A 25,559-nucleotide genomic window follows, 5' to 3' on the forward strand; every position below is an offset into this window, starting at 1 on the left:
GTTATGGTGGATCAAACTGAGCAGGTAGCCAACTTTAAATTGATTTCTTTGACAGAGTCAGACAACCATGAGATGCGAAACGGAGCCTGTGCATACTACAAAACACAGAATTAAGATGTTTACATGCCACAGTAGCCCATCTCCGGGGTACAAGCTTCCAGGTTTTTGTAAAACAGGATTTGATGTTTACATGTCAACACAAAATAAATACTTCAGTATCCATGTAAAGGTGGGTTCAGTGGCTTTAATGTAGAGCCAACCAGCAAAGAATTTATACATTTGAAATCCAAAAGATTAGGAACTGTGAACCACATTCCCTTTTACTACAAATTGCACTGGCAACCAACACTGTTCTCAACCAACAAGCCAAAGGTAGACAAACACACAGCATTTCAAAAACACAAGGAGGCCCTTTTAAAGGTACAATATTTTATTGTTTTACAAGTAATGCAGGGTAGCATGAGCAGCAGCAACTCCCTGGCCATCGCAAAAGCATACAGTGGAAGCTTAAAGAAAGTGTCAGCAATAACTCAGAAATGTCATCCAAAGGATGAATCTACATTTACAATTCTGTTGATAGCTGATTAGTACAAAGGATTTCAAAATCAGAACGCAAAGTTCAGATGTGTAAAAGTTATACATTACATTGCATCCCAGTAGCCGTAGCCTTGTGGTGGGGTTCCTTTAGCAGGTTGAGAGTTTTTAGCAGGTGGGGATATGCTTCTCCGCTATCAAAAAGGTATAACCTCCCCAGTGGTGTGGCAGGATTGGGAGTAGACAGTTCTGCCATTCTCATAAACCGATTTGTAACTATATTGGGATGAGAACTGACTGTTCAACGATGCTGCCTTGAACGCTGCTGGAGCTGACACATTAGGTGCTTTCATTGTCACCATCAGACACAAAATCCTGAGAAACATCACTGCTGCTAAAATCCATGTTGCTTGAGGAGTTGGCCCTCCTGTTCAAGGCTGTGCTCCTGCCGAGGCAAGGGCGCCTGTCGCTCCTGCCGAGGCAAGGGCGCCTGTCGCTCCTGCCGAGGCAAGGGCGCCTGTCGCTCCTGCCGAGGCAAGGGCGCCTGTCGCTCCTGCCGAGGCAAGGGCGCCTGTCGCTCCTGCCGAGGCAAGGGCGCCTGTCGCTCCTGCCGAGGCAAGGGCGCCTGTCGCTCCTGCCGAGGCAAGGGCGCCTGTCGCTCCTGCCGAGGCAAGGGCGCCTGTCGCTCCTGCCGAGGCAAGGGCGCCTGTCGCTCCTGCCGAGGCAAGGGCGCCTGTCGCTCCTGCCGAGGCAAGGGCGCCTGTCGCTCCTGCCGAGGCAAGGGCGCCTGTCGCTCCTGCCGAGGCAAGGGCGCCTGTCGCTCCTGCCGAGGCAAGGGCGCCTGTCGCTCCTGCCGAGGCAAGGGCGCCTGTCGCTCCTGCCGAGGCAAGGGCGCCTGTCGCTCCTGCCGAGGCAAGGGCGCCTGTCGCTCCTGCCGAAGCATTTGAACCAGATTCCGCACTTGATGAGGCAAAGTGGCCGGTTGCTTCACATAAGGTATTTGGGCCAGCCGTGACGCTTGCTGAGGCATTGTGGGTGGCTGCTTCTGCTGAGGCACGGGAGTCGGATGCTTCACCCAAGGTATTTGGGCCAGCCGTGACACCTGATGAAGCATTGTGGCCAGGTGCTTCACCTAAGGTATTTGGGCCAGTTGACACACTTGCCGAGGCATTGTGGGTGGCACTGTGGCCAGTTGCTTCTGCTGCCGAGGCTCCGTGGCCAGTTGCTTCCGAGGAACCGTGGCCAGTTGCTTCACCTAAGGTATTTGGCCCAGCCGTAACGCTTGCTGAGGCATTTCGGGTTGCTGCTGCTGCTTCACCCAAGGCATTTGGGCCCGCCCTGACACCTGATGAAGCATTGTGGCCAGATGATTCACCTAAGGTATTTGGGCCAGTTACCACACTTGCCGTGGCATTATGTGTGGCCGCTTGCGCTGCCGAGGCATTATGGGGGGCCGCTTGCGAGGCACTGTGGCCAGTTGCTTCACCTAAAGTATTTGGGCCAGTCGTGGCACTTGCTGAGGCATTGTGGGGGGCTGCTTCGGTACGGGATCCAGTTGCTCCACCTAAAGTATTTGGGCCAGTCGTGGTTCCTTTTAATTTATTTTGGGGAATATATCTATAGTTACCTGCGAAATAAAAGAAAGTTACAAATCGTAAAATGCCAGCATTTGAAGTTCTGGGATTTATACAGTGTTACTTTTACTGAATTAAAATGTGTAGAACAAAACACACCTTTAGGTGGAGGATAACAGGTTATCCCTCCAATTAGCAGGCAACAAATCCAAGAAATTCTAAAGAAAAATAAAAACATCCTAGTCAGTTAAATACAGCTACCTGTAAAACATGGAAGACAAGGGAAACAAACTAGAGCCATACAACTTACCTCAAAGACATTTCAAAACTCACAGCCATTTTTCTCATCAAAACCTCAGTATTCAGAACTAATGGTAGCCAGAAGCCTTACCAGGAGATCCCTGATATTGTATCTGATTGTCTTTCTTGCTGCGCCTTACAAAGGAATCCTAGACCCTTCTAATCTGGCTGGTTAATTAGGTACATCTGCAAGCCACTGAACATCATTTCCATTGGTCCAATTTCCCAATTGAGATTAGGGGAGCTTGATTTCATTCAGCTGGTGTGCTGGAGGGTTTGCGCATCATGGACAAATCCAATGGTTTTAAAGAGTGAACTCTACCTACCCATTGCACTGGGTGAGCTTAATCAAGTGCACCTTTTATTTCATGCTAATTAAGATCCTGCCAGGGGCTTTTGCAGGTGCAACCTCAGTGGTCCGGTAGAAGTGTGATATGCAAAAATATATTTTTGATTTTTCAAAGTAGCCTCACTTTGCCTTGATGACAGCTTTGCACACTCTTGGCATTCTCTCAACCAGCTTCACCTGGAATGCTTTTCCAACAGTCTTGAAGGAGTTCCAACATTTGCTGAGCACTTGTTGGCTGCTTTTCCTTCACTCTATGGTCCAACTCATGCCAAACCATCTCAATTGGGTTGAGGTTGGGTGATTGTGGAGGCCAGGTCATCTGATGCAGCACTCCATCACTCTCCTTCTTGGTCAAATAGACCTTACACAGCCTGGAGATGTGTTGGGTCATTGTCCTATTGAAAAACAAACGATAGTCCCATTAGGCGCAAACCAGATGGGATGGCGTATAGCTACAGAATGTTGTGGTAGCCAGCGTGCCTTGAATTCTAAATAAATCACAGACCGTGTCACCAGCAAAGCAGCCCCACACCATCACACCTCGTCCTCCATGCTTCATGGTGGTTACCAAACATGCGGAGATCATCCGTTCACCTACTCTGCGTCTCACAAAGACACGGCGGTTGGAACCACAAATCTCTAATTTTGACTCATCAGACCATAGGACAGATTTACACCGGTCTAATGTCCATTGCTCTTGTTTCTTGGCCCAAGCAAGTCTCTTCTTATTGGTTTCTTTGGGTAGTGGTTTCTTTGCAGCAATTCGACCATGAAGGCCTGATTCACGCAGTCTCCTCTGAACAGTTGATGTTGAGATCTGTCTGTTACTTGACCTCTGTGAAGCACTTATTTGGGCTGCAATTTTTGAGTCTGGTAACTCTCATGAGCTTATCCTCTTCCGCAGAGGCAACTCTGGGTCTTCCTTTCCTGTGGTGGTCCTCATGAGAGCCAGTTTCATCATAGCTCTTGATGCACTTGAAGAAACGTTCAGTTCTTGAAATGTTCCCGACTGTCGTTTCCCTTCGCTTATTTGAATGGTTCTCACTATAATATGGACTTGGTCTTTTACCAAATAGGGCTATCTTCTGTATACCACCCCTACCTTGTCACAACACAACTGACGCATTGAGAAGGAAAGAAATTCCACAAATTAACTTTTTACAAGGCACACCTGTTACTTGAAATGCATTCCAAGTGACTACCTCATGAAGCTGGTTGAGAGAATGCCAAGAGTGTGCAAAGCTGTCATCAAGGAAACGGGTGGCTACTTTGAAGAATCTCAAATATAAAATATATTTAGATTTTTTTAACACTTGTTTTGGTTACTACATGATTCCATATGTGACTCACCACCTGGATTCGATCTTATGTAGTAAAATGTGAAATTATGTTTTATTTTTATTTTACATCTGCTAAAAGTAGAGACTCAGAGCTTCAAAATGGTATATCATGACAGTTGATCAACTTTTAATCTCACTTTTGAGAAAATCACCTTTGAATGTTTTGGTATCTAGTTTAGAGCTCTTCTTTGTCTACACCCATTCAGCATCGTTCACGATGATTTGTTTACCTCTGGTTAACATGAAAACAGCCTAACCAATTCTGCTGGAAACAATTTCATGATGCTTTCTTGCAGACGTTTACTGACATCGGCCATATTCAACGGGTGTTGTACACATGTCACGTAACGTTAGCTAGATAAACAACAATGAACAAAGTGGCAACAATGCCACAGTGCTGGGAGCTAACCAACCAGGTCCAATGTTAGCTAGCTAACATTAGGCTCTAACAAGAAAAGCAAATGGCTCTGGGAAACAAATAATAACGTCAGCTAGGGAACCAGCCAGCTAACTGTACACTTTAGCTTGAAATGAAACCACTTTGTCAAAATTAGAAATGTGTCATATCTGAAAATGTAGCTAGCTAATGCTAGACTATAAACATGCATCATGGATGGTCTCCCTGTCAGGAATGCCATACCACGGTTGCACGGTTTGAAGATGTTATCCGGAGACAGGTGTTTTCTCCATCTCTTTAGCTATCATACTCTAATTACACTGATTTCAAATCTTGATCCTCCAGAAAACGGAGAGAAACACTTATGCAGCTCCACTATACAAAACATTTTTTAAAAAGCAGCGTTCGACAGGATTACCAACACAGACTGACGAACTCAAATAGACAGACGACTTCAATACGGCAGACCAATCCGAACTCCTCTCTCGGCATGTCCAGCCCACTCATTATCTCAAACAATCATGGCTAGTGAGAAGTTTGCTTACTTTTACTGTGGCTTAACCAGCAAGGCTCGTAATTTAACAATTGTATTGGTATTTACAGATGGCATACATGTTTGTTATTAAGGCACATGAAAGTTCACATGTTCGAGAAGGAATTTCTGCCAAAAAACGCATTTAGATTTTTACGTTCAAACGGCTCTCCTGTGAAGTCGTGACTTGCGACATACGCCTAGTTCCCTGAATCGGGTCACATATGTGTTATTTCATAGTTCTGATGTCTTCACCATTATTCTACAATGTAGAAAATAGTAAAAATAAAGAAAACTCTTGAATGAGTAGGGGTGTCCAAATTTGAGTGCTACTGCATGGTAGACAAGAGATTGTCCGACAACACAGAATTACATTTTTTTACATAAAAGCAGACCATTGAATGCGTATACAATTTTATCCCGTGTCATGAGTCTTTGGCCAAACAGGCAGTCGACTACAGCAGGCAAATGTGTTCATTTGTGTCAATGTTTGTGAATGAGTTCCATGTATCCTAGCTAAGCTTCCCTGCTGGTGCCTTGCCGGCTTCATCATTGGAACTTAAATGGATCCATTTCAGGTCTGAGTTCTCATACTATGTAGTTAGATGATTTCACCAACAATACTTGGTTTAGAAAAATGTACTTGTTTTATTTTTTTTATTTAACCTTTATTTAAGCAGTTAGGCCAGTTGAAAACAAGTTCTCATTTACAACTGCGACCATCCCCAAAGCCAGGTGTTGGCTTTGGGGATGACCAGTGAAATATACCTGCTGGAGCACGTGCTAAGGGTGGGTGTTGCTATGGTGACCAGTGAGTTGAGACAAGGCGGAGCTATACCTAGCAAAGACTTATAGATGACCTGGAGCCAGTGGGTTTGGCGACGAATATGTAGCGAGGACCAGCCAACGAGAGCGCACAGGTCACAGTGGTGGGTAGTATATGGGGCTTTGGTGACAAAACGGATGGCACTGTGATAGACTGCATCCAATTTGCTGAGTAGAGTGTTGGAGGCTATTTTGTAAATGACATCACCGAAGTCAAGGATCGGTAGGATAGTCAGTTTTATGAGGGCATGTTTGGCAGCATGAGTGAAGGAGGCTTTGTTGACGTTCTATTGTCTGTTCGAGAATATCTTTGTTAATTGATAGGTTAAACCGTTCCAGGCATTGTAAAGTTCAAGTACGCTGAATCCATTTTTTAAGACCCTGTGGTACGATAAATGGACTTGCAGGAGGAATGAGCTATAGGTTAAAAATCTATTGACGCTCATGTGAATCAATATAGGTAACAACAAAGAAATCGATAAATTTAAGCTAAAAATATCAGGTTTTTGCATGGGCTGCATCTTGATCCACTTTATCCGCCTGCCCATGTCGCCCTTCCGCATCTGGGCTACAGCGGAGTTTGTCAGACCATGTGACATAACAGAAATCCATCTTCTCACGAAAGCATCTGTGGCGTCTGAACGGTTTGGCCTACAAACTATTATGACCACTATGGAAAGGGGAGACTCACGAATATGGTTCCGTTTTGCTCTACGACCCCAACAAGTTTCACGGACTCATCTGAACGTAAGCCATACAAACTAATGGATGTATGGAGGTAGTTGTGTCAACATACATAAAGGGTTAAATATGTGCCATCACCTACATATTGGACAGACTTCAAAACTTTGCCATTTATAAAAAGGTGTTATTCAATGTGTTTCTGTGGGCAGCAAAGGCAAAATTCTATATTTTATCAAAACATTGTGATAAAATGTTGATACCTAAAGTGTCCCAAAAATGTATACAGCTAATTGATCATGGTATGAACGTTTAAAACAATTCCTTATGTTAGCTTAGTACTCTCCCTAAGGCTCAGACTGCGGTTGAAGAATACGTCTGGATTGTCAACACCGTGTACAATGCATGCCTACATAACTACATCTAAAGTGCACTACATGACCAAAATTATGTGGACAGCAGCTTGTTGAACATCTCATTTCAAAATCATGGGCATTAATATAGAGTTTACTCCCCCCAATTGCAGCTATAAAAGCCTCCACTCTTCTGAGAAGACGTTCCACTAGATGTTTGAACATTGCTGCGGGAACTTCCTTCCATTTAGCCGCAACAGCATTAATGAGGTCAGAAACTGATGTTGATTGATTAGGCCTGGCTCGCAGTCGGCGTTCCAATTCATCCCAAAGGTGTTCGATAGGGTTGAGGTCAAGGCTATTTGCAGGCCCGTCAAATTCTTCCACACCAATCTCAAACCGTTTCTGTATGGACCTTGCGTTGTGCACAGGGGCATTGTCATGCTGAAACAGCAAAGGGCCTTCCCCCCAAACTGTTGCCACAGTTGGAACCACAGAATTGTCTAGAATGTTATTGCTATTTCCCTTCACTGGAACTAAGCGGTCTAGCCCAAACCATCAAAAACAGCCCCAGACCATTATTCCTCCAACAAACTTTAGTTGGCACTATGCAGTTGGGCAGGTAGCGTTCTCCTGGCATCCGCAAAACACAGATTCTTCCTGCCCGATGGGGGGAGGGATCAGTCTCTCCAGAGAACTCACTTCCATTGCGCTAGAGTCCAATGGCAGCGAGCTTTACACCAAGTGTTGTAACCGAGGACAGACGATTATGCGTTACAGCACTGTTCTGAGAGTTTGTGTGGCCTATCACATTAACAGGACTTATTTGACCGGGGTAGCATTTGACAAACTCACTTGGAAACGTGTCATCCTGTGACTGTGCCACGTTGAAAGTCACTGAGCTCTTCAGTAAGGCTGCATGCATGGCTGTGTGCTCGATTTTATACGCTGATGAGGCCAAACTAGCCGAATCCAGTAATTTGAAGGGGTGTCAACATACACAAAATAGGACCATGAGGAAGGTCTGACAATTCGCCACTTGACAACACTAACGTAGAGCCAATCTTTGAATTTGAACAACCAGTAGCAAATGTAAACACCAGATATTTGAAAACTGAGCCACATTCCCTTTTACTACAACCTGCACTGGCAACCCACATCATCTGTTTGAAATCAGCAAGCACAGTGGGCACAGGAGAACCCTCAGTATTTCAATGACACATTTTTATTGATTCAATCATGCAAGAGTACCGGCAACTTCCTGGTCAAAACAAAAGCATGACTAAAACCTGAAAGAAATTAAAACAGTGTCAGCAACAGAACCTTATTTAATCAATTTGACATTAAAAGTCTCACCACCAGCTTCTAAAGGATGACTCCACCATTATATTTTCCTGTTGGCATATACATGCTTAGTAAAAAAGGACTTAAATTCAGAAAGCAAAGTTAAGATCAGATTAAAGTTGTACGTTACCTTGTAGGATCCTTTATGTGCTTGGTTCAAATATGCCAACATCACTGTCATTGGGAGCATTTCCACTGTCAACAGGCATAATCAGTCAACAGGAACTGTAGGAACGGATTGGGATGAGAACTGACTGTTCAACGATGCTGGCCTGAGAGCTACCAGAACCACCATCTTTAGTACTTTCGTAGTGCTTCTGCTGAGACATGGTGCCAGTTGCTTCTGGGGCATTTGGGCTGGATGGCAGACTTGCTGAGGCATGGCAGTCAGTTGCTTCTGCTGCTGGGGCATTGGAGCTGGATACCACACTAGCGGAGGCTACTTAGGATCAGCGTCCAGCTGCTTTTGCATCGGAGCTGGATGCCGCACTTGCTGGGGCATAGGGGCCGGTTGATTCTGCTGCTTGGGAATTTGGGCTGGATGCCACACTTGCTTCTGCTGCTGAGGCATGGCAGTCAGTTGTTTCTGCTGCATTCAAGCTGGACGCCACACTTGCTAAGGCATGGCGGTCGGTTGCGTCTGCCGCCGAGGCTCAGTGGCCGGTTGCTTTTTTTGCTGGGGCATTTAAACCAGATGTCACACTTGTTGGGGCACGGCAGTCGGTTGCTTCTGCTGCTGAGGCATTGGAGCTGGATGCCACACTTGTTGGGGATTGGGGGCCGGTTGATTCTGCTGCTGCGGCATTTGAGCCAGATGCTTGATCAGAGCTGGATGCCACACTTTGAGGCATGGCAGCTGGTTGCTTCTGCGGCATGCCACACTTGCTGAGGAATGGGGGCCGGTTGCTTCTGCTGCTGGGTGAATTTGGGCTGGATGCCACACTTGCTAAGGATTCTGTGGCATGGCAGTCGGTTGCTTCTGCTGTTGAGGCACAGCAGCCGGTTGCTTCGCCGAAGATATTTGCGCTAGCTGCCACACTTGCTGAGACATTGTAGCTGGTTGCTTCTGCCAAGGCGGCTCCTTTTGTTGCTGGGACACAAGACAGTTTATTTTGTTTAGCTGGGCAAGTCAGTTAAGAACAAATTCTTATTTACAGTGACCGCCTACTTGTGAAGCCCACCGGCCAAACCCTCCCCTAACCCGGACGACGCTGGGCGAATTGTGCGCTGCCCTATGGGACAACCGATCACAGCCATTTGTGATACAGCACTGAACAAATCCGGGTCTGTAGCGACGCCTCTAGCGCTGCGATGCAGTTCCTGCACCACTCGGGAGGCCTTCTTGCTGGGGCATAGGAGCTGGTCCCTCTTGTTGCTTTAGAATAGGACCTTGTGTCTTTATATCAATAATTACCTAGGAGCCAAGAAATTTCTGCATAGTAAAATGCCATCATATATTCAAGTTATTGGCACTATACAAAGTGTTATTTTAACTGAATTACTTTGTGTAGCACAAACACCTTTAGGTGGAGCATAGCAGGTTATCCCTCCAATTAACAGGCAACAAATCCAAGGAATAATAAAAATGTATCCTTCAGTTAACAGCTACCTGTAAAACCTGGAACAAAGAGGGAAACAAACGAGAGCTATACAACTCAAGTAGTTCAAAAGTCACAGCCCTTTTTCAAATCCACACCTCAATATGAAAACCAATGGTAGCCAGAAGCATTACAAGGAGATCTTCCTAATTGTAGCTGATCATCTTTGTTGCTGCACCTTATAAAGGAATCCTAGACCCTGCCAGCCACTGAACTTAACTTCCATTGGCCCAATTGAGTTTAGGTGCGCTATACTTCATTCAGCTGGTGTGCTGGAGGGTTTGCACATCATGGACCGATCCGATGCTTTTATAGAGGGAAAGCCAACTATCCACTGCACTGGGTGAGCTTAAATCAAGTGCACCTTTTTAATGCAGGCTAATGAAGTTCCTGCCAGGGGCTGTTGCAGGTGCAACCTCAGTGGTCCGGTAGAAATGTGTTGTGCATAAAGGCTGCAGACACATTGAGATTGTGTCAAATTCCATATTGTGACAAATTAAATGAAGTAGTCTGGGGTTGAAGTGTCCAAAACAACATTTGAGCCATGACCTAGATGTGGGACAGACACCTAAACTGATTTGACTTTGCCATATGGGCTATAGTATAAGGCCAAATGCAAGTTTAAAACTAAAAGGTCACTCAATTCTAACGCCAAATGAGCCATGGTCTGACCATCTAAAAACAATTCCCTATACATTAGCTTACTCACCAACAGCTTAGACCGAGGTTGAAGACAGTCTCACTGTATACAATGCATGCCTACAGCTGAAGTATGAACATGAGGAATGTCTGACAAGTCACCCCTTGACAAATGTTCTTATGTAGACCCAAGCTATTATTTTGAACAACCAGTAGCAAAGGTGAAAAGATTAGAAAAGCAAAGAATTAACTTAAACGCAGTCATTTTTACTACAGACTGCACACCACCTGTTCTCAATTAGAAGTAATGGACACAAGAATCATTATTTCACAGAGACAAAACATTTTTGAAAATAAAATTGTTTATTGATTCCATCACGCTAGAGCACCAGCAACTTCCTGGTCGAAACAAAAGCAGAAAGAAATGCAAACAGTGTCAGCAATACAGAATGTTAAGTAACAAATGTCAAACAATTCTCACCATTAGAGCTTCTAGAGGATGACTCCATTACATTTCCCTGTTGATAAACACATGGTTAGTACAAAGAACTTCAAAGTCAGAGAGTAAAGTTCAGAGAAGGTTAAAGTCATCCATTACCTTGCAGAATCCTTCACTAGTGGTGGATGTATGCTTGGTGCACCAATGCCAACATAACTGTCCTTGGGAGCATTTCCACTGTCAACAGGCATAGCCTCCCTAGGAGTGTAGCGGGTTTGGGAGAAGACAGTTCTGCCCTTCTCGTAGTGCGATTTGGAACTGTAGGAATAGATTGGGATGACACCCAACTGTTCAACAATGCTGGCCTGAGAGCTACCAGAGACACCATCTTCAGTGCTTTCGTAGTGCTTCTGCTGAGACATTGGGGCCAGTTGCTTCTGGGGCATTTGAGCTACATGCCATAATTGCTGAGGCATGGGGGTCAGTTGCTTCTGCGGTAGAGGCATGGAGGCCAGTTGCTTCTGGGGCATTTGAGCTACATGCCATAATTGCTGAGGCATGGGGGTCAGTTGCTTCTGCGGTAGAGGCATGGAGGCCAGTTGCTGCTGGGACATTTGAGCTGGATACCACACTTGCTTGGGTACGGCGGTCGGTTGCTCCTGCGGAAGAGGCGTGGAGGCCGATTGCTTCTGCTGCTGGGGAAATTGAGCTGGATGCCACACTTGCTGATGTGTCTGCGGCATGGCGGTCAGTTGTTTCTGCTGCTGGAGAATTTGAGCTCGATACCATGTTAGCTGGGGCACGGCGTTCAGTTGTGTCTGCAGCATTTGAGCTGGATGCCAGCCTTGCTGGGGCACGGCGGTCGGTTGCTTCTGCGGCATGGAGGCCAGATGCTTCTGGGGCATTTGAGCTGGATACCTAACTTGCTGGGGTATGGTGGCCGCTGCCTGCTGGGGCATATGCACTGGATGCAACACTTGCGGCATTATGGTGGCCAATTCATTCTGCTGCTGAGGTTCAGCAGTCGGTTGCTTCTGCTGCTGAGGTTCAGCAGTCGGTTGCTTCTGCGGCATTTGAGCTGAATACCACACTAGCTGAGGTATGGCGGTCAGTTCCTTCTGCGGTAAAGGCATTGGGGCTGGTTGCTTCCGCTCCTGGGGAAATTGAGCTGGATGCCACACTTGCTGAGGTGGCTGGGGCACGGCGGTCGGTTCAATTTGCTGCTTAGGTTCAGTAGCTGGTTGCTTTTGCTGCTGAGGCATTTGAGCTGGATGCCACACTTGCTGAGGTGGCTGGGGCATGGCGGTCAGTTCAATTTGCTGCTGAGGTTCAGCGGCCGGTTGCTTCTGCAGCTGGGGCTTTTGAGCTGGATACCATGCTTGCTGGGGCATGGCAGTCAGTTGCTTCTGCAGCATTTGAGCTGGATGCAACGCTTGCTTCTGCTGCTGAGGTTCAGCAGTCGGTTGCTTCTGCTGCTGAGGTTCAGCAGTCGGTTGCTTCTGCTGCTGAGGTTCAGCAGTCGGTTGCTTCTGCTGCTGAGGTTCAGCAGTCGGTTGCTTCTGGGGCATTTGAGCTGAATACCACACTTGCTGAGGTACGGCGGTCAGTTCCTTCTGCGGTAAAGGCATTGGGGCTGGTTGCTTCCGCTCCTGGGTTAATTGAGCTGGATGCATCACTTGCTGAGGTGGCTGGGGCATGGCGGTCGGTTCAATTTTCTGCCGAGTTTCAGCAGCCGGTTGCTTCTGCTGCTGGGGACATTGAGCTGGAGTCCACACTTCCTGGGCCAAGGCGGTCAGTTGCTTCTGCTGCTGAGGTTCAGCGGTTGGTTGCTTCTGGGGCATTTGAGCTGGATGCCACTCTTGCTGAGGCATGGCGGTCAGTTCCTTCTGCCGCCGAGTTGCAGAGGCTTGTTGCTTCTGGACCATTTTAGCTGGATACCACACGTCATGAGGCTGCTGGGGCATGGGGGCCGCTTGCCACACTTGCTGAAGCGTGGCAGCCGGTTGCTTATGCTGCTGGGGCATTTGAGCAGATTGCCACAGTTGTGGTGGATTGGCGGTCAGTTCCTTCTGCGGTTGACGCATAGGGACTGGTTGATTCTGGGGCTTTTGAGCTGGATACCACACTTGCTGGGGCATGGCAGTCAGTTGCTTCAGCAGCATTTGAGCTGGATGCAACACTTGCTGAGTTATGGCGGCCGGTTCCTTCTGCTGCTGAGGTTCAGTAGCTGGTTGCTTTTGCTGCTGGGGCATTTGAGCTGGATGCCACACTTGCTGGGGCATGGTGGCCGGTTGCTTCTGCGGTGGAGGCATTGGGGCTGGATACCATGCTTGCTGGGGCATAGCTGTTGGTTGGTTCTGAGGTATAGGCATTGGAGCCAGTTGCTTCTGGGGCATGGTGGTCAGTTCCTTCTGCTGCTGAGGACCAGTAGCTGGTTGCTTTTGCTGCTGGGGTATTTGAACTGGATGCCACACTTGCTGAGGTAGCTGGGGTATGGAGGCCTGTTCCTTCTGATGCTGAAGTTCAGTAGCTGGTTGCTTCTGGGGCATTTGAGCTGGATACCACATTTTCTGAGGTGCCTGGGGCATGGGGGCCAGTTGTTTTTGCAGGATGGCAGCCGGATGCTTCTGTTGCTCTTCGGTCAGCTGCGCTTGCATTTCAGCTGTTGGAGAGTTGCAATTACCATATCCTTTAGACCCAAGTGAGCCTGCATAGAGCCATGCTGCATCAGAACCTAGTGCAGGATACCCATCACCTAGGTTAGAAAAAGTAAAGTATAATGCCAGCCTTTGAAGTTACTGGAACCGCAACTGTTATTTGAAATTAATGTGTAGAAACTCACTTGATGTAGAACAGGTTATCCCTCCAATTAGCAGGCAACAAAGCCAAGAAACTCTTTAAAAAAAAGAAAGTCTGTTATAAACATAGCTACCTGTAACACCTGAAGGACAAGGGAAACAAACTAGATCAATACTTTTAAAAACCTACCTGAAAGCGATTCCAATCATCATGGCCACTTTGCGCTTCAAAACCTCCCCAGTAATCAGAACTAATGGTCAGTATAAGCCCTAGCATAATATCCCTTTTGCTGTATCTGGCAGGCTTTTGGTTGCTCCTTTTAAACAAATCCCCAGACCCTTCTAATGTCATTGGCTAATTAAGGACAGCTGTAAGCCCCTGAACTACATTTGATTCCTAATTCCAAATTGACCCCTAAATCCTACACCCTGGCCTAAACACATCTGTGAATCAGAAATGATTGAATAGGTATAAGCAATATGGCCACAATTGCATCCAGCCTATCAGAAGGCAAGGTGAAGCAATTACCATATTGCTATAACCTATCTGATCGTTTCAAATGCCCATAAGTGACTAAGTGGTAGGTTTTGGGGCTAGGGGTTGATTTGGATTTCAGACATATACTCAGGTATGGTTGATTCTCTAATTGAGTTCCTGACAGGTTTGACAGCCCTTACTCTAAAGCGCGCTTCAAACTCATTACACGGAGGCCCGAGTGTCTGTGGGTTTTTGCTCCTTCCTTGTACTTGATTGCTGAATTAGGGCCACTAATTACTCCCCTCACCTACAGTAGTTGTCTAGGTCTTAATTGAAAGGAAAAAACAAAAACCTACAGACACTAGGCCCTCCATGGAATGAGTTTGACACCCCTGCTCTCAAGTAGGAAACACATTTTGTCTTGGCACTTCATCGATCGGGTTAAAATTATTGCTTGTACAAAATTCCCTTGATTCATTTGAAGTTTAGAGGCTAAATGAGCAGTTAGGCACCATTATTTTACACATGCCTTCTTTTAAACAGTGTGTTTCATTCAGCATAGCAACAGTAGATGGTTAACAAGTTTCAGTTGTACATAGCGCAACATCTTGGACAAATTCTGAATTCAGACAGACGCCAATTAAACACTCACATTATGCAAACAAACCACACACATATGCTTTTGATGATCTAAGTCTTTCATTTTTCAGACGCAAACATATAGTAGGGCTCATTTGAGTGGTAAGGCTAAAGCAACTGACTGTAGACCAAAGTCAAGAAGTAAAGTCAGGAGAGGTGCATCTGCCACAACCTAAATTCGGATACTAATGTCATTTTCCAACAGCAAGGCTCAGATCACCATGGCAGTGTTGCCATTGTTTATAAAAGGTTTCCTTTATAATGTCAAAAAACATGTCTCCAACACCCACTCACAAACTGAAATCATTTGTGTGTACATTATACAATCAATAAATGAGAGAGAGCCTCAATCACATCATTCATTTATGCACTGTAGGCTACACATTAACTGCAGCAAATTGGTTCCTGTTTCAGTCATGTTTTTGTTCGCATGGGTCAAACAAAAACACTAATGATTGGTTGACAATTGTGGCGGATGAATCAGAATTAGTTGGGTAACATAGATAATTAAGGTGTTTTATTTGCATAATATGCTCATGTGAGATACTTGTCATATGTGAATGTATCTGTTAAACCATGTGAAGGGATGGCGTGATTAATGGGGAACCAATTACTTGTCTCCACAATGTCTGTGTACAAGTCACTCCCTCCTTTGGCATTGGGGGAAGGTGTATGGCAGTGTCTGGACCATTGTATGTCCTCTCTGATGTTACACTTATCTTGGGATAGTGTATGACCTAGAGGCTCACTCCCCTCAGTGAGCTTGTCCAGGAGTGGAGTCAAGAGCGGGTTTACTTGAGATGAGAGTATCTAGAGTTGTCAATTGATTTATGCCATTGGATGAGCTAATGGTTCTGTTCTATATCGTGCCAGGGAGAGACGGTTCCAGTTTGGGGTAGGAGGACCAGACAATGGTCTATACAATGAACACTGTTGACACAGCAGTTGCTGTCTGCTATGTTTTATAGATATCTTTCATACAAAACTTAACCTTGTGACCCATTCTATGTATCTGTGGTTCGTCATGTATCTTGTATCTTGGCTATAAAAGATCTTTGTACTTCTGTGTAGTCACTTTTCAATGGTTCATTAGAGATAGCGCATCATTGAAAGTCAAGTGCTTTTGCAAAAGCATCTTAATTATTAAAGATGTAGTTTTAAGTATAACTCTGACTGGTGTGTGAAGTTTGTAACTCTCCTCATTTAGTAATGCAGAAATTAGCCACCACACGACGGAGCCTCCACGTGACAGGTGACGGCTGCAGGATGAAGTTGGTGAAGAGCAGAGATTTTTGTAAAGTTCATGCAGTCCACATATATACTCACGTCGGAAATGTTTTATTCCCAGAACGCAACACACTTTGAAAGGCGGTGACCAACAATTGTCACCGACTTGACAATAGTGATCAGCTCGAAGGTGCCCACTATCTCCATAAAATGTCTCACTCATGTGGATGAAATAAAACACAAGACAACAACCCATCTCATCATCCTCTGACCGTCTACCCTCCTTTGTGGAAGCATTTTCTTCCAATGTTGTCTCAACTTTGATTGTAGTACACATCCACAAACACATAAACTGGAATGCAACTGTTTAGATAGCTATGCATATATCTCCAGCCCCCTTAAATCTGCCAAATAGTGTTTTCCCTATTCCGACTGATGTTTCCACTTTGCACTCCATCCCTGATAATTATACTTGATTCCAAGTCTGTGCCTTGAAAATTCCCATCTCCTTTTCTTCTCCTGTTTGTTTAAGCACAGCAGGCAGACAATCTGTTCTTTTATATTCACCCCAAGTGCTCCAATCCTTCTTTACTTTATTATACAGCCCTTAATGTCTAGAAATCTGCACTCACTCCCCTCTTCCACTGCTATAGGCTGGCCTACTGTAACTGGAACACAAATGTATGTCACATTAATCAGACCTGGGTTCAAATACTATTTAAAATATTTCAATTAATTTCACATACATTCAAAGTAAGTATTTTGATCTTTTATTTGAAAAGATAAGTAGTTAAATGCTTTTATGTATTTGGAAATACACTTGGAAAGATTTAGAAAAACTCAAATTCACACACTCAAATACACTCCACTGCAAAGTATTTGAAAATACTGTCAAATAATACAATTTGTCAGACTATTTGGTTTTTACAAATAAGCATTCAAATACAAAAATATGTTTTTTGGGGGGAGGGGGGGCTGTGTATTACAAGATCCTGAAATACACATGTTTTTGAACACAGGTCTGCGCTTAAATGTAGCATTTGCATGAAAATACACAAATATGTATTGTATTGTAATATACTGCATCATATTCTATTGTATTTGTTTTTTCTTTGTGATTTCATTTGAAATCCTCAACTGTTCTTTTTTCTGAAGACAGATTCCAATTCTTCTTTCTGTTAGACCCTCCAGGCCCTAGGACCCTCCAGGACTTGACCTCACATAAAGACACACCATGCCCACCAGAGCACACACATAGCCTACATACGATTCAGGTAGAAATCAATACTGACTCCAAAACAGACACAATTATTATTTACATTCATTTATTTGTTTGTTTTACAACTCAGTTTTAGGATCAGGTACTACTGCCTGCTTCACTTCCTAAAATTAAGAAAAAAGTATTTGAGAAGCAATATAGATACATTATAAAGAGGCAACTCAGTATAATTTACTGCTGCTTTCTATATATTATCAAAGCCACTTAAACGTATACTGCTCCATAGACATGTGTTCAAATAGAATTTGTTTCTTTGAAATACTTTTTTAGCTGCTCTTAATTGACTTTATCTGTCACTCCAGGCAGGCTCAATCAACCCTCAAAGAAAACCAATACTATTTGAACTCAGGTTTGTTTTCACCTCAAACCTTGAGATCGCCTCTTATAAGTGAGTGGAGATCTCTCCCTCGGGCATGAGCCATTTCATGTCTGACACGCCGTCGTAAATGCCCACGCGGGAAAGGTCACGTGACATCAGGCTGAAGTAGCTCAGAGATTTTTCATTGGACTTCACCCTGTTTACCAGCACAAACAGGAACTGTGACAAATAAATCATAGTTATGTTCAGTAGGGCACAACGTAGCAAAATGTTCTACAACCGAAACTAAAACTAAAATCTGTGGTTTTATTGAACGAGACCAATGTCAACAGTAGTTCAATATATATATATATATATATATATATATATATATATATATATATATATATATATATATATATATATATATATGAAATATATATATATATATATATATATATATATATATTAATTTTGTTGATGGGCAGTTCCTTATCTCCTGCATTTGGTAAGGGTTTTCTCAGTTCACAGAGCAGTTTAAAACATCTGACTCCAATGAATCAATTTACAAATTCAATTCAAGCTGCAATTAAAGAGTTGATTCAAAATAACTTGTTCCAAATAGTGGTTTATGGACATTATCTTAAGATCTGAATCAAATAGCCAATATAATAGAGGTTTTGTTGAGTCGCTCTTTTCAGGTCCAGTAGCTGCTTGCCTGCTCTCACCTTTTCAACGAATTCTGGGGCCAGAGCTCCTGAACTAGCCGGTCCTTGAGCACTTCATAGTCACCACTCCCCCTGTTGATGAAGAGCAGGATGTGCCCCTTCACCTCTGACTGGTAGAGACCCACTGCTGTGTGAGAGAGAGAGAGAGAGAGAGAGAGAGAGAAAGGAGAAAAACAAAATGAGAGAGAGCTAGCGACAAAGAGAAATCAAATCAAATCAAATTTATTTATATAGCCCTTCGTACATCAGCTGAAATCTCAAAGTGCTGTACAGAAACCCAGCCTAAAACCCCAAACAGCAAGCAATGCATGTGAGAGAAGCACGGTGGCTGGGAAAAACTCCCTAGGAAAAACTCCTGAGAAAGGCCAAAAACCTAGGAAGAAACCTAGAGAGGAACCAGGCTATGAGGGGTGGCCAGTCCTCTTCTGGCTGTGCCGGGTGGATATTATAACAGAACATAGTCAAGATGTTAAAATGTTCGTAAATGACCAGCATGGTCAAATAATAATAATCATAGTAATTGTCGAGGGTGCAACAAGCACGTCCGGTGAACAGGTCAGGGTTCCGTAGCCGCAGGCAGAACAGTTGAAACTGGAGCAGCAGCATGGCCAGGTGGACTGGGGACAGCAAGGAGTCATCATGCCAGGTAGTCCTAGGGCTCAGGTCCTCCGAGAGAAAGAAAGAAAGAAAGAGAGAATTAGAGAGAGCATATTTACATTCACACAGGACACCGGATAAGACAAGAGAATACTCCAGATGTAACAGACTGACCCTAGCCCCCCGACACATAAACTACTGCAGCATAAATACTGGAGGCTGAGACAGGAGGGATCAGAAGACACTGTGGCCCCATCCGATGATACCCCCGGACAGGGCCAAACAGGCAGGATATAACCCCACCCACTTTGCCAAAGCACAGCCCCCCACACCACTAGAGGGATATCTACAACCACCAACTTACCGTCCGAAGACAAGGCCGAGTATAGCCCACAAAGATGTCCGCCACGGCACAACCCAAGGGGGGGGCGCCAACCCAGACAGGAAGACCACGTCAGTGGCTCAACCTACTCAAGTGACGCACCCCTCCCATGGACGGCATGGAAGAACACCAGTAAGTCAGTGACTCAGCCCCTGTAAAAGGGTTAGAGGCAGAGAATCCCAGTGGGAAGAGGGGAACCGACAAGGCAGAGACAGCAAGGGCGGTTCGTTGCTCCAGCCTTTCCGTTCACCTTCACACTCCTGGGCCAGACTATACTTAATCATAGGACCTACTGAAGAGATAAGTCTTCAGTAAAGACTTAAAGGTTGAGACTGAGTCTGCGTCTCTCACATGGGTAGGCAGACCATTCCATAAAAATGGAGCTCTATAGGAGAAAGCCCTACCTCCAGCCGTTTGCTTAGAAATTCTAGGGACAATTAGGAGGCCTGCGTCTTGTGACCGTAGCGTACGTGTAGGTATGTACGGCAGGACCAAATCGGAAAGATAGGTAGGAGCAAGCCCATGTAATGCTTTGTAGGTTAGCAGTAAAACCTTGAAATCAGCCCTTGCCTTAACAGGAAGCCAGTGTAGGGAAGCTAGCACTGGAGTAATATGATCAAATTTTTTGGTTCTAGTCAGGATTCTAGCAGCCGTATTTAGCACTAACTGAAGTTTGTTTAGTGCTTTATCCGGGTAGCCGGAAAGTAGAGCATTGCAGTAGTCGAGCCTAGAAGTAACAAAAGCATGGATTAATTTTTCTGCGTCATTTTTGGACAGAAAGTTTCTGATTTTTGCAATGTTACGTAGATGGAAAAAAGCTGTCCTTGAAGCAGTCTTGATATGTTCTTCAAAAGAGAGATCAGGGTCCAGAGTAACGCCGAGGTCCTTCACAGTTTTATTTGAGACGACTGTACAACCATCCAGATTAATTGTCAGATTCAACAGAAGATCTCTTTGTTTCTTGGGACCTAGGACAAGCATCTCTGTTTTGTCCGAGTTTAAAAGTAGAAAATTTGCAGCCATCCACTTCCTTATGTCTGAAACACAGGCTTCTAGCGAGAGCAATTTTGGGGCTTCACCATGTTTCATTGAAATGTACAGCTGTGTGTCGTCCGCATAGCAGTGAAATTTAACATTATGTTTTCGAATGACATCCCCAAGAGGTAAAATATATAGTGAAAAATAAAGAGGTATGAGAAATAGATATCAAAATAGGCATGTGACATTACATTAAGACTCATCTGTATTCTGTTTTACACCTCAGACCCCTAGATTTCCTCCTGCAGACACAGTCTAAAACCTACACCTCAACCAGCTTACCCTCTTTGCAAGACCAGATTTTTATTTTTAAGCAAACAATTCACACAGGTTCTGTAAAGGAGTGTACTTCACTGTTTCTAGTCATACAACTGGCCTCAACTCTGTAAGGTCAGAAACTCCAATTCCCTTGTGTTTTAATGACCGACTATAGAGTGAAGTTGCACTCAGAGAACGGCTGGGAATATTGTACAGGGTCAATGTGCAAGGATGCTTCAAATAATTAGGCCTACTCATCTCTACCCTTAGGTGTGTAATAATAGCAGTGTAGTTACTAAAATGTCCAACAGGGTATTTCAAAACCCCTCTTAAATCAGTCATTGCTGACTGAACACTCTTTAAGATTATATACATAAGGCCTTTGAATTAATGAGTGTATGGTTTTAACAAGTAGGACTATGGAAGCATCTCATACTACAAATACAAAATTACAATATTATAGTTACTATATAGCACACTGCCACATTGTCCCCTAGGGGAGACATGCACTAACAAAACCGTCAGCTACTTTGTTTAAACTTTACAATGTATGCAAAATAAAAGAAGCAGAGTTTTGTGTCTTTGGAATGAGCTAAGGGCCCATTATCTCTGTCTGTAATGAGCTAAGGGCTCCTTATCTCTGTCTGTAATGAGCTAAGGGCCACTTGTCTGTCTGGAATGAGTTAAGGGCCACTTGTCTCTGTCTGTAACTGTGTCACTTTCGGCACTGGGAGAACCGTAAAACATTTTGTCCAGATTACTATGTGGCTTGCACTGTATGTGATTTTCAGGATGAAAATGCACACTAAAACAGACCTGATCCTGCAGAAAAGCCTAGACTCTTAACATCTTTGTTTATTCGACCGGGGATTTTGTGGCAAATGTTTTCTCAAACTTAGTCCTCCTGCATTGAAACGCGTTCACAAAAATGGATGCTGGACCAGACATTGAAATTACACCCCACACTATCCAAGAAAAACCCTTAAAGCGGCAATCAGCAGTTGAAACCATAACCAAACAGTTGAAACAAAACAAGGCGTTCTCCCAGTTTCGGTAAAAAGCTGAGTGATGGGATTGGAGAAATATAACCAGTCTCAAATTGTGGAGACATTGGAGTATAACAAGCTCATATTTTGGGTTCTGTATGGGGTTTGACAGTTGAACTAAGCTCATGAGGCATTTATAAGTTATATTCTTCAAGAATCAATGGGTACATACCATATCATTTGTCAAAAAATGGATGTAGCAACTACAGATTGCCCCTTTAACATCAAGAACAGACCAGCAAGAGATTGACAACAAGATCAGTCTGCTACAGCAGAGGGCAATGGTATTTCTCATTGTAACACAGAACCAGGCCTCTGGTGTCAGCGCCGAGATATATAAATATATACATCAAGACATATTGGATTATCTACCATATTTACCTTTCAATATGGCTTTACTCCCTGTCCACAGTCTGGAAATTGAAATCAGCCGATATCAGATGCAAGCTTGTATCTCTATATATCAACCAACCACAGTCTATATTAGGCCCGCACCAAAACAAATCTATCCAATCCATATGCATATCACACACATCAGTGTGCATTTAACATATGGGCAACACAGGCAAGCTGTTTATACCTGTGCCTATGCAAAAATACATCAAGTGTGGCTGTAACAGTTGGGTCATTAAGTTAGTTTAAACCGTGTGGCTGTTGATCTGTCTGGAATTGAATGGCCCCAGCCTTTATATAGTGAACGGCTGTGGCTTCAGTGGGACACTGGTAGGCTGTAATTAATCTCTGTCACATAATGAGTCTCGGTGCTGTTCCCAGTCACTCGATTAGTAGTGTGTGGTAGACCTGGGCTGTAGTTTGGGGTTTGTGGGGGTGGGAGTTTGAGGCGAGCAGCCGAGGAGCAGAGCCTCTCAGCAACTCAGATCCAAGGTCATCCGCTACACGCCACTGGCCTGATTTAAATCCAGTCACAACTTATAGACAATGTCTTATTTAGAGGCATATATTGCTTCTATTCTGACCCGTTTGGCTTTGAGATATTTCTGTTGGGATTATTTATACTACATTGATGAATGGTGGTGTAACGTTCATCATGAGGAATGGACCAAGGCGCAGCGGGTTGAGTGCTCATAATGAAATTTTAATGTGAACACTTAAACAAAAACAACAAAACGATGAATGACCAACAAAAAAAAAACAGTCTTGAAGGCAACATACAGCAAAACAAGAACAACCTCCCACAAACTACAACCACATACACATACCTATTTATAGGACTCTCAATCAGAGGCAACTAGAAAACACCTGCCTCCAATTGAGAGTCCACACCCAAATTACCTACACATAGAAATAGACTAAACTAGATAGAAATACATAAACATAGAACAGTGACCAAAAACCCCAGAACACATAAATCAACTACCCCTCTACATAGACACACAGCCCGAACCACATAAACCAAATACCCCCTGCCACGTCCTGACCAAACTACAATAAAAAATAACCCCTATACTGATCAGGACGTGACCGTGACAGTACCCCCCCCCCCCCAAAAAAAAAGGTGCAGACCCAGGGTGCACCTCACACAAAAAAACAACAACAAATAACCCCCAAAACAAAATAAATCCCAAAAGTACATGGGAGGGAAGGGAGGGTGGCAACCTTCAACGGTGCTCCTGCAACACCCCCCCTAACCCCAATACTCCCCCGTCAGGAGGTGGCTCAGGAGCTGGACGCAGACCCCACTCCACCCCTGGCTCACTCCACTCACATACTGTCACTACAGCGATGTCCCTCTCTGTCGACCCCGGACTGTAGGGCGACTCTAGGAGCTCTGGACTGTAGGCAGACTCACTCGGTTCCGGACAGTGGGCTGTTGCCGGATACTCTGGACAGAGCACTGTCGTCGGACACTCTGGACGAGGCACTGTTGCCGGAAGTTCTGGACGAGGCACTGTTGCCGGAAGTTCTGGACGAGGCACTGTTGCCGGAGGTTCTGGACGAGGCACTGTTGCCGGAAGGCCTGGTGCGTGGGGCTGGCTTAGGATGCGCCAGACTAATGATACGCACCACAGGGCTAGTACGAGGAGTAGGGACATGACGAGCTGGACTGGGCTGACGCACTGGAGCCTGGTGCATGGTGCTGGAGGTATCAGACTGGAGACATGCACCTCAGGGCTAGTGCGGGGAGCGGGAACCGGACATACTGGACTGGGCTGATGTACTGGAAGCCTAGTGCATGGTGCTGGTACTGGAGGTATCAGACTGGAGACATGCACTTCAAGGCTAGTACGAGGAGCGGAAACCAGACATACTGGACTAGGTTGATGCACTGGAAGCCTAGTGCTTGGTGCTGGCTTGGGCTGCGCCAGACTAGAGATACGCACTTCACGGCTAGTGCGAGGAGCAGGAACAGGATAGACTGGACCGTGAAGGCGCACTGGCAGTTTTGAGCGTAGTACTGGCTCCACCCTTCCTGGCTGGATACCCGCTTTCCCCTGGCAAATACGGGGCGCTGGTACCGCGCACACCGGCCTATAAATGCTTGGCCTCGACGCCGTGCGCATCACTCCAACGCACGGGACCTGACCAGTAATAGTCTGGCCCCAATAAGCACAGGTAGTTGGCTTGCGGCCCAATCCAGGCCCCGCCAAACTACCCGTGTGCCCCCCCCCCCCCCCAATTTGTTTTTATTGGGGCTGCCTCTCCGGCTTAAATGCCAACTGTGTACCCAAGTAAATGTCCCGGTCTTTATTCCACTTTCTCCGTTCCTCTCTTGCCTTCTCAACCTGTTTCCATGGCAGGGTCTTGTCCCCTGCCATTATCTCCTCCCATGTCCATGATGTTCGCCACTCTCTTCTCTCCCTGGCCCAAGATCCTTGCTCCTCAAAGTCAACCTGTTGCTCCTTCCTCCGCTGCTTGGTCCGGGTTTGGTGGGAGGTTCTGTAACGTTCGTCATGAGGAATGGACCAAGGCGCAGCAGGTTGAGTGCTCATAATGAAATTTTAATATGAACACTTATTAACCTGTTATGGATAGGGGGCAGTATTTTCACGGCCGGATAAAAAACGTACCCGATTTAATCTGATTATTACTCCTGCCCAGAACCTAGAATATGCATATAATTATTAGCTTTGGATAGAAAACACTCCAAAGTTTCTAAAACTGTTTGAATGGTGTCTGTGAGTATAACAGAACTCATTTGGCAGGCAAAACCTGAGAAGATTCTGTACAGGAAGTACCCTGTCTGACCATTTCTTGGCCTTCTTGATCATCTCTATGCAAAACAGGGGATCTCTGCTGTAACGTGACACTTCCTACGGCTCCCATAGGCTCTCAGAAGGCGGCAAAAAGCTGAATGGTGGCTTTGCAGGCCCTAGGTGAAAAACACTAGCGCATTTAGATTGTGGTCGATCAGAGAACAGAGACTGGAGGCGCGTGCACGAGGCGACCCCATGTTTTTATTCTTTCGTCTTTGAACGAAAACAACAACTCCCGGTCGGAATATTATTGCTTTTTCACGAGAAAAATAGCATTAAAAATTGATTTTAAACAGCGGTTGACATGCTTTGAAGTACGGTAATGGAATATTTAGAATTTTTTTGTCACGAAATGCGTTGGGCATGTAACCCTTCGTCACCCTTGGATAGTGTCTTGAACGCACAAACAAAACGCCGCTATTTGGATATAACTATGGATTATTTTGAACCAAACCAACATTTGTTATTGAAGTAGAAGTCCTGGGAGTGCATTCTGACGAAGAACAGGCCCTGTCCGGGGGTATCATCGGATGGGGCCACAGTGTCTTCTGATCCCTCCTGTCTCAGCCTCCAGTATTTATGCTGCAGTAGTTTATGTGTCGGGGGGCTAGGGTCAGTCTGTTACATCTGGAGTATTCTCTTGTCTTATCCGGTGTCCTGTGTGAATGTAA

The 25,559-nt window shown here is 45.0% G+C and overlaps 1 protein-coding gene and 3 long non-coding RNA genes across 4 annotated transcripts; all 4 read right to left on the minus strand.

Moving 5' to 3' along the window:
- Positions 1–1,387: 1,387 nt before the first annotated feature.
- On the minus strand, positions 1,388–2,558 carry LOC115178444 (uncharacterized). Its single transcript, XR_003872629.1, has 3 exons — positions 2,419–2,558; positions 2,268–2,326; positions 1,388–2,161 (listed from the first exon to the last, which is right to left on the minus strand). It is a non-coding gene; the product is annotated as an uncharacterized LOC115178444 (long non-coding RNA).
- An 8,250-nt stretch (positions 2,559–10,808) lies between these two features.
- On the minus strand, positions 10,809–13,249 carry LOC115178689 (ataxin-2 homolog). Its single transcript, XM_029739961.1, has 3 exons — positions 11,065–13,249; positions 10,948–10,984; positions 10,809–10,865 (listed from the first exon to the last, which is right to left on the minus strand). The coding sequence occupies exons 1-2, from the start codon at positions 13,245–13,247 to the stop codon at positions 10,975–10,977; spliced, it is 2,193 nt and encodes a 730-aa protein (XP_029595821.1). The 5' UTR covers positions 13,248–13,249; the 3' UTR covers positions 10,809–10,865; positions 10,948–10,974.
- Positions 13,250–13,262: 13 nt separating this feature from the next.
- Positions 13,263–14,004, minus strand: LOC115178690 (uncharacterized). Its single transcript, XR_003872664.1, has 3 exons — positions 13,894–14,004; positions 13,748–13,800; positions 13,263–13,660 (listed from the first exon to the last, which is right to left on the minus strand). It is a non-coding gene; the product is annotated as an uncharacterized LOC115178690 (long non-coding RNA).
- A 3,154-nt stretch (positions 14,005–17,158) lies between these two features.
- Positions 17,159–18,547, minus strand: LOC115178058 (uncharacterized). Its single transcript, XR_003872542.1, has 2 exons — positions 18,353–18,547; positions 17,159–17,864 (listed from the first exon to the last, which is right to left on the minus strand). It is a non-coding gene; the product is annotated as an uncharacterized LOC115178058 (long non-coding RNA).
- Between the last annotated feature and the right edge of the window lie 7,012 nt (positions 18,548–25,559).

Source organism: Salmo trutta, chromosome 38 (genome assembly GCF_901001165.1).
Source record: "Salmo trutta chromosome 38, fSalTru1.1, whole genome shotgun sequence".
NCBI lineage: Eukaryota > Metazoa > Chordata > Actinopteri > Salmoniformes > Salmonidae > Salmo > Salmo trutta.